The 11,745-nt window shown below is 50.3% G+C and overlaps 1 protein-coding gene across 1 annotated transcript in view; it reads right to left on the reverse strand.

Annotated features, from left to right (window-relative positions):
- Positions 1-2,496: 2,496 nt before the first annotated feature.
- The window catches only part of GLRX5 (glutaredoxin 5), an 18,757-nt gene continuing 9,508 nt past the window's right edge, over positions 2,497-11,745 (reverse strand). Inside the window, exon 2 of the mRNA XM_006879090.1 lies at positions 2,497-2,675. Within this exon, the coding sequence (XP_006879152.1) occupies positions 2,497-2,675 (179 nt within the window). The remainder of the gene's footprint in view (positions 2,676-11,745) is intronic.

Here is an 11,745-nt window from a genome sequence, read left to right on the forward strand (position 1 = left end):
CTGGGAGGGCAGCCCAGTAACAAAGGAAAATCACAATGACAGGGGCCGTGGGAATGACTCCGGAAACCGTGATAAATCCTTGGGTTAACGTGTCTGATATTGCTGTTTGCACAAGGAAGTTGGATGTCCCTGCTCTAATTACCAGTCTGAACTTGAATTATACACAATGTCAAAACCATCCTGACTTCCACTAGATAACATCTTCAGTGTTCCACTTTGCAAAGACGTGTGAAGTCTAACAGGGGAAGATGATTAATGAACTTTTGAAAAGCGTGTTTGCACTTCTGTGGGCCTCGCAGGAAGCAGGTTCCTGAAATGTTTTAGGTCGTCTAATGACTTTGATAGGATCTCTGTGTGATTCAGCACCTCGGAGGAGCCGGAGTACTCACCTGCCAGCCAGCCTCTCACTCTACTCACTTTCTGGGGAGGGTTCTGGCGCTGTCCGCCAGCTAAGAAATCACTCACCATTTCATTCCACAAATGAGGCCTAGAGGTATCCAGGCAGAGCAAAGGGAAAGTCTGAAGCAACAGGTGTACGGAAAAGCACCCTCATTTGCCATGGAAGGGGGCTCGGTCGGACTCGGGCCTGGTGTTTGTTCTACAAGGGCAAGGTCACAGCCTCAGCTGGGCGGCCACATGGGCTGTGGGCCCTTGAGTCCTCTGCCCTCCCCCGGAAGCCCTCATTGCTCATCTCCAGAGATGGTTCTGATGGAGAGGTTCGAACCCGAGTCTCCACAAGTGCTGAGCTGAAGTCAGGCCCTGTGGGCTGCAACACACAGTTAACGGAGTAAGAACCACTTAGAATAATCCACTCTCCGTGTGCTTTCAACCTGGAGGTCTGTGATTAGCGAGGGACAGTTTCTAATTGCTAATCTGAGGGTTCTCGGTGACACTGGGGTGAGCTACAACCCTCCCCCTCTCCCTTCTTTTGAGAACCCAAAACCTCTGGGGAGGGGGAGAGCAGGACAGTGAACCAGGATGAGCCCGCAGAGCAGGGGCAGGGCCCAGCCAGCTTCAATCCTCACCTCAAAAGTGACTCCTTTCTGGATTTCTCATGGGAAGCCCAGTAGAACCCGCTACCCAGAGGGCACTGCTAGAAAGGGTCCCCATCAGAAAGGGTCCTGGGGAGAGAGCCCTCCTGTCCTCCTAGCCACACCTGTTCTTTTCGTGAACAAATGCATCCTCTTCCCCATCTGTCTCTCCAAAGTCATCCATTCTAATGGCTGTCACTTCACCCCTGAAGGGGGCCAGAGACACAGCTGGGGCCTCGTCGACGTTCTGCCCCAGGAAGCCCCAGAAGGTTCCTCTCCAGCCCCTCTGTCTAGAGAGAGACACCTTGAGAGACTGTCCACCGCACAGCCTTCTGGGAATTCAGCCCTTGTCTTGTTAGGATGATCCCATTTCCAGAACTGAAGCTCATACTTCAACAGGCAGCTAATGATTTCTCCTCATATGACTGCAGCAGCCCGGCCCAACACAGGCTTAGCCACACGCAGGACAGATAAAGCCACTGCTGCAGAAGGGAGGACAATTCATGGTGAAGGGGGTGTGTCACAGAAAGCTGCTCTGGGGGGGAGGGGTGGTATGTGTGTGACAGTACACAGCCCTGTGTGTGTGTGGAGGGGGTTTGTGTGTGACAGACACAGCTCTGTGGGGTGTGTGAGTTTGTGACAGTACACAGCTCTGTGGAGGGTGTGTGATTGTGTGTGGCAGCACGCACCGCTCTTTGAGTGGGGGTGACAGTCACAGCTCCGTGGTACTTTCAGTTGGCTGTTCAGCAGCAGAGGCCAGATCTTCCTCCCAAGGTCCTCTGGGTGGACCTGAACCTCTAACTTTGCAGTCAGCAGCTGAGAGCATTGACGATCTGCACCCCACAAGGCCTCTGACAGGTGAGGTGTGATGGGACCCCTCTTCCACTCCCCTCCCTCCAGTGCTGGCCAGGCCCCCACCTCCACCTCCACGGGGACTGGGACCAGCCAGTTTCCCCCAGAGAAGCGCACAGAGTCTGGCAGCCACGTCTGTAGCAAATGTACTAGAAGAGTGGGAGGCCCACTCTTCATTCCAAAGAGCAAAGCTCGCAGGCCCTGAGCCCTCACAGAAAGCACAGCTCGCTCACAGATCTCTATGCTGACAGTTTATTCTAAAAACCACCCCAATTGTGGCATGTTTTCGCGTGTCCATCATTTCTGGAAGAGACCAGGTTACATGATTTGGGGCCGAGGGTCACGAACGAGGACTCTGAAGCTCCACACTGAGAGCACAGTGACAACACAACAGGTCCTGCTCGGGGCTCTATCAGAAGGAAACATCGTATCATGACAGTGCAGTGGTTACAATCAATAATCGAGTTCACAGGGGGACGCCCCGCGCCCACTGCTCACGCCTCTGGACGGTGCGAGCCGCTGCGTCTGCCCCTGGCGCCCGGTCGCTAAGGCTCGGCGGGCAGTGGTCCGGCCCGGGTCCTCCCGGGGCCGGCGGCGCGTGGGGCCTGTGCCCTCACTTGGAGTCCTGGCCCTGCTTCTCATCGAGCATCATGGAGCGGATGCCCAGCTTCTTCAGCTCCTCCACCAGGTCCCCGTTCTGGTGCATCTGCAGGAGGATGTCACAGCCGCCCACGAACTCGCCGTTGAGGAACACCTGGGGGATGGTGGGCCAGTTGGAGTAGTCCTTGATGCCTGGGGGTGGAAAGGATGGTGTGAGTGAGTGTGGGTCAGGGCTGGGCCATCGTCTCCCCACTTCCCCAGGAGACCCAGGCCCTCGCCAGCACCCCACACTCCTGAAGAAAAGGCATTTGCTACAACGAGCAGGTGCTTCTCAGGGGAAAAGCCAGGCTCCCGGGGCCCCAGTGGTGGGGAGGCAGGTGACACGTATAGGCGGGGTGTGCACGCAGGCCAGGCCTCCCCCTGGGCAGCAGGGGACAATGGCAGTCAGCCTGGAGATGCACAAGGGAAGCAGTACAAACTATGTGTTCCTCTCCCACATGCTAGTCAGGATTTTAGTGAAACAAAACTTAAACCCACAGCTTCCAACAGATCTCAACACAGATCCCAAACACGGACCCATCGGGGGCACACCATGCCTCTCAGCGTCCCTGAGTGGCCAGCAAAGGGCCCACAGCCACGTGCAATGGATGACAGGAGGGCCCCAGGCTGGGTTTGAGCTTTGGGTTTGAGTTTAAATATATCAGGCAAGGTAGGACCGGGAGACAGCCACACCTGGGACAGAGCCGGGGCGCTCAGACACCCCACAAACCAGGCAGGTCAGGCCTGGGGGCACTGACACACACACCCACTCCTCAAGGGGCTCCTGGTAGACAGAAATCCCCCAGCCGGCCGCTGACTGGGTGAAGATCGACTGTGACTCCCGGTTCTTCCGAGCGGAGGTTCACAGGGCCACAAAGCCTAAGTAAGGGATGGCCTTGCCAAGCCCGCCTCCCCACTCTCCCTGCCCCTCCTCTTGTCTGCTGAGCTGAAATGTGCTGCGTAAAACCTAGCTGGTCTGCAGAGTCCTCAGGGGTTACGGTGAGGGCAGAGGTGGACGGACATAGTGACTCAACCCAGCAACAACCGGAGGCCAGCCCCGCAATGGCCCAGGCCAGCCCTTCTGTCACGCAGGGTCATTACAAGTTGGAACTGACCTGAGGGCAACAAACTAGTTTATAAATAGTACACACACACACACACACACACACACACACACACACGCACGCCAGGGAGAGACTCCTCAAACAAAAACCAGTATTACACAAGCAGAGTGGTGACTGTTATGTAAATAAAGGAAAAATGCAGCCCTTGTTCTAGATAACCCTGTTACTTATGGCCAAATATTTCTTTCCCCAAAATAATCTGACCTGCTGTTGTTTTCCTATTTAAGTTAAACTGAAAATAGCGGTCCCAAGATAGAAGCTAGCTTTCCCATCTGAAATTGTGGCTGTGCTCCAATCGACAGCACCGGCTGCCTGGCACCTTATCTGGCCTCTCCAGCCCTCAGACCCGAAGCACTGACGGCCTCCCAGGCCCCAGAGCACCCTGCTAAGCCACTCGGGCTGTCCACATGGAGGGTGATCAGCCGCAAGGGTCGCCCTGAGCGGTCAACACCATCATCTCGGCCAAACTCCTCAAAATCAAACTCGTTCCAACGCTCAATTAGGTCTCTCCTGATAGATCTCGCCGACTACACTGCCGGCCAACTCACTCCACCACCTCCTGATGCCATGTCAACAGTGACAGAGCAAATTTTTTTTGGGGGGGTGGTTGTTTTTGGTGTGGTTTTGCTGTGTGTGGGTTGGTTTTTTTTCATATTTTGACCTCCCCTAGCAATATATCCAAGTATGTGGGACGAAGCTCTATCGTCTTTGCCTCCAAAGAGCACTCTGGCTGCCCCTTCTCTAAGAGAAGTTGTTGTGAGGTGCGGTGCCATCGAGTTGCCTGCGACTCATAGCGACCCTATATACAACAGCCCTAAACACTGCTCTATCTCGTGCCAATCTTATTGTCTCCAACACACCTACCCCATGAGAAGCAGCTAAGCCTAATTTAAAGGGAGCTCTGGTGGCTGAGTCACAAAGAGTTGTGCTGCCAAACCAAAGGGAGGTGGTTCAATTACCCCAGCTGCTTCACGAGAAAGATGGGCGATCTCCTCCTGTGTCATTTACAGCCACTGAAAACCTGCTGGGGGGTCAGAAAAGAGTGAGTTACGCCTCAGGGGCACTTGATCGCAACAACAATTTAAAGCACTAGGGAATCTGGCCCTCTTTTCAGAGCAAGTAAGTTTTTTGTTGGTTTTTTAACACTCCACCCCAAACACAAAGAGTATTGATGGCATAATGATTAATGTGTTGGGTTACAAAGTGGAAAGCTGATGGTTCGGATACACCAGCAACTCTAAAGGAGAAAGACAGGTGGTCTCCTCTTACACAGATTTACAGCCCGAGGAATCACTCAGTGTGATGGAGGGCCGCTGAGTTAGAATGACTGCGCAGCTTCGGCCATCAGAGCACCGACGATCGGAGCTTCATTCTTCAATGGTGTCATTTATAAACTTCTAACCTTCACGGTGGCCAACAACAATGGTTGTTACTGTTAAGTGTCATCTAGTCAATTGTGACCCCAAACAACCTCATGAACAACGAATGAAACCTGCCTATCCTATGCCGTCCTCATCATCTGATATAACTGAGCCCATTGTTACAGTCACTGTGTCAATTCCTCTCACTGACGGTCTTCCTCTTTCTCGGACCCTCCACCTTTCCAAGCAAGATGTCCTTCTCCGAGAACTGACCCCTCCTAACAACATACCCAATGCATCTGATTCAGACCATGGTCTTTCTGATCACTCACTATGCATCTGAGAGCTGGACAATGAATAAGGAGGACAGAATTATTATTGATGCCTTTGAGCTGTGATGTTGGAGAAGGGCACCGAACATCCCATGGACTTCCAAGAGAATAAACAGATGTGTCTTGGAGAAGGAACAGCCAGGGTGCTCCTTGGAGGCAAATATGATAAAGCTCCGTCTCAGATACTTTGGGCTTCTTGTTAGGAGAGGCTATTCCTTAGAGAGGGATATGATGCTCAGAAAGGCAGAGGGCAGGTGAAAGAAAGGAAGACCCTCAACCAGGTGGACTGGCATAGTGCCTGCCACAACGGGCTCTAGTGTGTCAGGAAGTGTGAGGATGGCACAGGACAGAACAGGGTTCAGATCTGTTATTCATAAGGTCATATTCGACTCAAAGACCCCCGACAACAACATGCCCAGAGTATGTGAGACGAAGTCTCACCCTCGTTGCCCCTAGGGAACACACTGGTCTCACTTTCTCCAAAATAGCCTTGTTTGTTCTTCTGGAAGCACTTTTCTCCAACAGCACAACTCAGAGGCATCAAGCCTTCTTCTGCCGTCTTTAGTCACTGTACGACTTTCAGATGCATAAAAAACAACTGAGAGACTGAGGAAACTAAGAAATATTTAAAGTAACATTTAGCTCTTTTTAAAAACCAGAAACATTGTCAAATAATATATTTTACTTGGATTGACTAACAATACCCATGGCAACAGCAGTCAAGAAATCAAAAGACATGATGTGTTGAGCAAACAGGTTGTCAAAGAGCTCTTTAAAATGCGAAAGAGCAAAGATGCCAATTTAAGGACTAAGGTGTGCCTGACCCATTGTTCCAGTGTTTTGTCCACTCGTGAAAGTTGGACAATGAACAGGAACACCAAAGAACTGATGCCTCTGAAATGAGATGTTGACAAAGTGTGCTGGAAGAGCAGAGAAATCTGACGTGGACAAAGTGCAACCGACGTGCTCCTTCCAGGCAACGTGAATGGTGAGACTTTGTCTCACATTCTTGAGTCATGTTTTCAGGAGTCCCTGAAAAATGGCATCATGCTGGGGAAGGCCTGAGGGGAGGAAAGCCCCTCCACGGACACAGCGGCTGCCCCAGGGCTGAGCACGGCGGGGTTACCAGGGCGGAGGGGGCAGGCCAAGGTTCTGACCCATTCACAGGGCTGCTAGGAGTCGGCATCTGCTGAGAGGATCTAATGATGCCAACAACCAGCTCACAGCTCATCAAGACGAAACCTACTTTTTCCTCCAATGTTTAGATTAACACCTGCTGCATGCAGCTGATACCAAGGCAAGGAATCTGGGGTGTCCTCGTTTGGGGGGTTGTTGTTTTGGTGTTTTGTTTTGTTTTTGAGAGTCTTCATTTTTAAAAAAGTACACAATTTCACCATAACGAGTTAATCTTAAAAAAATAGATGAGTTTCAATTAAAATTCATTTTCTCAACTCATGATTAATAGGATAAATATGGCTAGTTTGGCCACACACTTTAATTTTCAAAAGGTTAACTCAAATGATTAATTCTCACAAATACCACCAGAAAGAACTTATAGTTGGTGGACAGCCCTTAGAACGGGAAGACCAAATCCAAGGCTGGACTGTGATGACCAGCACATGACCGACGTGATGAGGTTTGGGAGGAAAACACTGACTACAAAGTTGGGCAGCAGGGCTCTAGGAAAGGGGCGCTCCAGGCTGTCTCCCACAACCGACTGTGGACACAGTGACTGCCTCTCTGAAAAGATGACATGAAAATAAATGACAATATTCTCAAACATCAAATTACAAAGAGGAAGGACTGGAGGAAATGCACTGGTAAAGTCAAAACTTCCATAAAGAAGTCAGCTTTGCAAGCCCAGCATAGTTCAGGACGCTGACGCTGGTCCTCTCTCCCAGCCTGGACAGCGAGCCTGTGCACGTAATTATGTTATCGTCTTGTCGGTTGGTTGGCTTTCCTCACACAGTCTCACCACAAGGAATTTCAGTGTCATGGGGTTAATACCAACTCTGCCATTTCCCAGGCTCTGTGATCCTGGGAAGTCACACCACGTCTGCAGTCACACATTCTTCATCTTCCCTTGTTTACAAAAGTCACACGAGCATGAAGCCTGGAAAACCGGAGACCCCTGTGTTCATTACTAATTACCGCCCCAGCAGAAATACCACAAGGGGATGGCCTGACAAACAGAAATCTGTTTCCTCATCATTTAGGAGGCGAGACGTTCAAATTCCGAGCGTGAGCTCCAGGGGAAGGCTCTCTCTCTTCTGGGTCTGGAGGAAGGTCCCTGGCTCTCTTCCGCTTCCTGGGGGATCTTCACTTGGCGTGCCATCTATCTATTCCCAGCTGCTTCCTTGCCTCTGTCTTCTCTGCTCTTTTCTCACTCTGGCTGAAAACACACCCCGTACTGATACGGCCACATTAACATAACTCTATTTCCAAATCACTTGCTGTGCATCTGAGAGGTGGACAATGAGTAAGAAGGACAGATGAACTGAAACCTCTGAGGCGTGGTGTTGGAGAAGAATAATGAACATCCCATGAACTGACAAAAGAACATATAGAGATGTCTTAGAGAGGATGCAGCTAGAGTGCTCCCTGGAGGATGATAAAGCTTCATCTGACATACTTCTAGCATGCAGCTAGAAGAGGAATATCCCCGGGAAAGGGACATCATGCTTGAAAAAGTCAGTGAAAGAGAGGAAGACCCTCAACCAGAGAGACTGACAGTGACTGCGGCAATGGGTCGGTGACCTTCAGAAATTGTGAGGATGGCACAGGATAAGGCAGGGTTCCAATCTGTTGTTCACCACAGGTCACAGTGGACTCAATGGCACCTACCGACAGCTTTCCCAATGAGAGGACACACACAGGTGTAACACAATGAGCTGACTTCAGTGCATAGCAACCTTCTGTTGTGCTTTTAAGGTAACACATTCTGACGGGATACACTTCAAGCCCTGACATCCATGCAGAGAGAACAGCAGAGCACATGGCAGCATGGACAAGGCCCCAGGTTCCGAGTCAGCCGGCTCTTCTTCGAGTGTAACAGTCTAGCGTCTGCCAATGAGCACATGCAGCCTCTGGTGACGCAGCCCGTAGGCAGCTGAGCTGTTAATCCAAAAGTGGTGTCTCTCTGGTTGCCCAAATCCTCCAGCGGCTCCAAGGAGAGTGATGGGCAGTCTCCTCGGTGTAATTTACAGCTTCCAAAAACTCGCTGGCAGGTCAGCTCAACTAGGTGGCAATGAGTTTGTGTTTTAGATGCAGCCTCGATACCGTTTTCTGTCTTAGCCTTGGCTTCCTCGGCAGTAAACTGTAATACCCCACTCCTCATATATGACGGCATTTAACTGAGACAGGCCTGGGGACAGGGACACAAGTGTGTCTGCGATGCGGCCATTCTAATGGTGTCTACATCCTGTCCTGCAGATGAACATTTTTTCTGAGAAATACATGCCAGAGAGAGGAGGAGGAGGGAAAGGGGGCAGGTACACTACCAAGTGAGGGTGCCAGGCCGTAAAGAACCCCCACTTCCTGAGGGAGCAAAGGACCACCTCTGCCCAGAGAATGTGGATCCCTGTGCTTGGTTCACGAGACACACTTTAAAACAAACAAACAAACTGAAAATATGGGTTAAACTTTGAGCTGGTAAAAAGATCAGAGGTGGAAGCCGCCAACCACTCCAGGGGAAAAACATGAACTTCTCAGGCCTGAAGACCTGAGGGGCAGCTGCGCTCTGGCTCTGTCCGGCAGGGTTGCTGCAGCGCAGAACTTGAAGGCACTGGAGCTTTTCAGTAAGAAGTCTAGACGACACCCAACTAGCAGCTCAGGTGAGGTGAAGAGGTGGTGCACTGTCTCTGGGGTGCAGCTGGCCAGACCAGAGAAAATACCTCATGCTACCAGTCAACCTCAAGAGCTGTTGTCTGAATTACACAATCAATGAGCCCCAAAGCTGTGAGCACAAGACGTCCTGGGATCCTCAGCTGGGGAGACACAAGGGGTAATGTATCCCCTTCAGGGGCCTTGGAAACTTTGTGCAAGAACCCTCCTAAGGTCTTAGCTGTGTGTCCCTTCCTTCTGCGGATCCTGGTCAGAGAAAGAAGAACTGCTTGGGGTGAGGGATCGGGGGAGACTGGGATCAGACAGAACTGCTCATAGAATGCGAGTTGGCTTCACTCGGATTATTATCCATAGTTTCCTGCTCTCTAAATACTTTACATCCTCCTGGGAAATCTCTTTCTGTAAACTTGTATTTTATTGACTTCGAAAAGCATTCGACTGTGTGGACCATCCGAGATTACAGATACCACAGAGAGAGAATGAGAACTCCAGAACACTTCACTCTGCTCATGTGAAACCTGTATATAGACAAAGAAACCATTTTCCAAACAGTACAAGGGGACACAATGTGGTTTAAAATCAGGAAAGGTGCATGTCAGGGTTGTATCCCTTCTCGACACTTTTTAATCTATATACTGAGCTATGAACTGAGGAGCTGGGCTATATGACCAAAACACAGTTTAGGATGAGGGGAAGATTAACCACTTCCTCTGGGATGCATATGACAGAAATGTCTGCAGAAAGCAGACTTGAGGAACTTACTGATGAAACTTAAAGACTTAACTTACTTGGCTTAACTTACTTGTTGTTGTTGTTAAGAGCCGACAAATCACAGACAACTCACAGCAACTCTATGACTGAAAGAGCTAAGTTCATAGAGTTTCTTTCCATAGGCAAGCTATTTCAGAAGTGGATACCACTCCTGCTTCCAAGCCTGTTTTAATCTGCAAGCTCCACCACAGGTAACCACCACTGGGTAACCATTAGTGCACACATCAGTAATACATCAGTGTCACAGTGTTTAGCATCACAGCAACCACAAGTTACTCTCTGACCACAAAGAAACTTCCCTCAAAGAAACCACAAAGTTACCTCTCTGACCACAAAGAAAACAAAAATCCTTACAACTGGATCAATAAACAACATTGTAGTAGATGGAGAAAAGATTGAAGTTATAAAGTTTTCACTGTATCTGGCTCCACATCAACATCTATGGAAGCAGCAGACAAGAAATCAGTAACACACTGCACTGAGCAAATAAACTGCCCAGCCCCGTTTTAAAGTGCTAAAGAGCTAGGATGTCAGTTTAAAGACTGAGGTACATCTAATGCAGCAATGATATTTTTAAGAGCTTTATATGCGTGCAAAAGTTGGAGAATAAAGAAGATAAAAAAGCTGGTTTATTTGAATTGTGACAAGTGCTGGCATACTATGGACTACCAAAAGAATAAACAAGTCTGTCTCGGAGAGAGTCACCCAGGGCGCTCCTCAGAAGTGACTATGGTGAGACTCAATCTCATGTGCTTGGACCTGTTATCAGGAGGGGCATTTGCTGGAGAAGGATGGACACTGTGCTCAGAGGGTCAGTGGAAAAAAAGAAGCAGCTCCACGAGATGGACTCACAGTGGCTGCAGAAATGGGCGTAAGCAAGGCAGAGCCTGTGAGGGATCCATGTGCAGGGCTCTGTCCAGTTGTACAAGGGGCAATGTTTGACCCATCTAACCACCACCTAACAGTGCTGTACATAAATAATCACGCTCAATCTTTGCACAGAGTAGGTACAGTCATTCCTATTTTACAAATGAAAACATTATGCTCAGAGTCATGAAGCTGTTTCTCCAAAGTCACAGGAGAGTTCAGCGGGGTTTTTAAGAGTCCAGAGCCCTGCCTGGCTCTTCACTCAAGTCTGTCTCCAGAGGTGACTTTCAGCTGGTGGCTGGCATCTGTCACTCCTGCCCAGGAGCTGCATACACTCGGTACCACACATATCTGTAACATGGTATCATGTGACATCTCTACATTTGTGTGTAAAATAACATGTATGACAATAACTCCTATATGTCATAGCTATAACAGTTACATTCATATGACATACATATGATGTATACGTTATACACACATTTATCCTGTTAATCGTGTTCAGTCATAGCTGAACCTTCCATGTGTTTCCAAGTGTGTAAACTGCATGGGAGGAGACTGCCCATCTTTCTACCTGAGAGTTGTCAGTGAATTCAAACCTCCAGAGGAGCCCGCCGCAGCCAGCCGGGTGAACGCACCCCGCCGCCAGCCGGGGGGAACGCCGCCGCCCGCTGGGGGAACGCACGCCACCGCCCACCAGACCCGCCGCCCACCAGACCGGGGGAACGCCTCCGCCAGCCGGGAGAACGCACGCTGCCCGCCAGACCGGGGGAACGCTGCCGCCAGACCAGGGAACACCGCGAGAGGGACCCCTGGAAGAGACCCGGGAAGAGCAGCAGCCAGCCACCTGCTGCGGAACTCCAGAGGAGCGAAGACTGCCGGACACTGTGGGACCCCCCTGCAGCCCACACCTGTGTGACCCTTA

Source organism: Elephantulus edwardii, unplaced genomic scaffold, assembly GCF_000299155.1.
Source record: "Elephantulus edwardii isolate Elephantulus edwardi_28Jun2011 unplaced genomic scaffold, EleEdw1.0 scaffold00002, whole genome shotgun sequence".
NCBI lineage: Eukaryota > Metazoa > Chordata > Mammalia > Macroscelidea > Macroscelididae > Elephantulus > Elephantulus edwardii.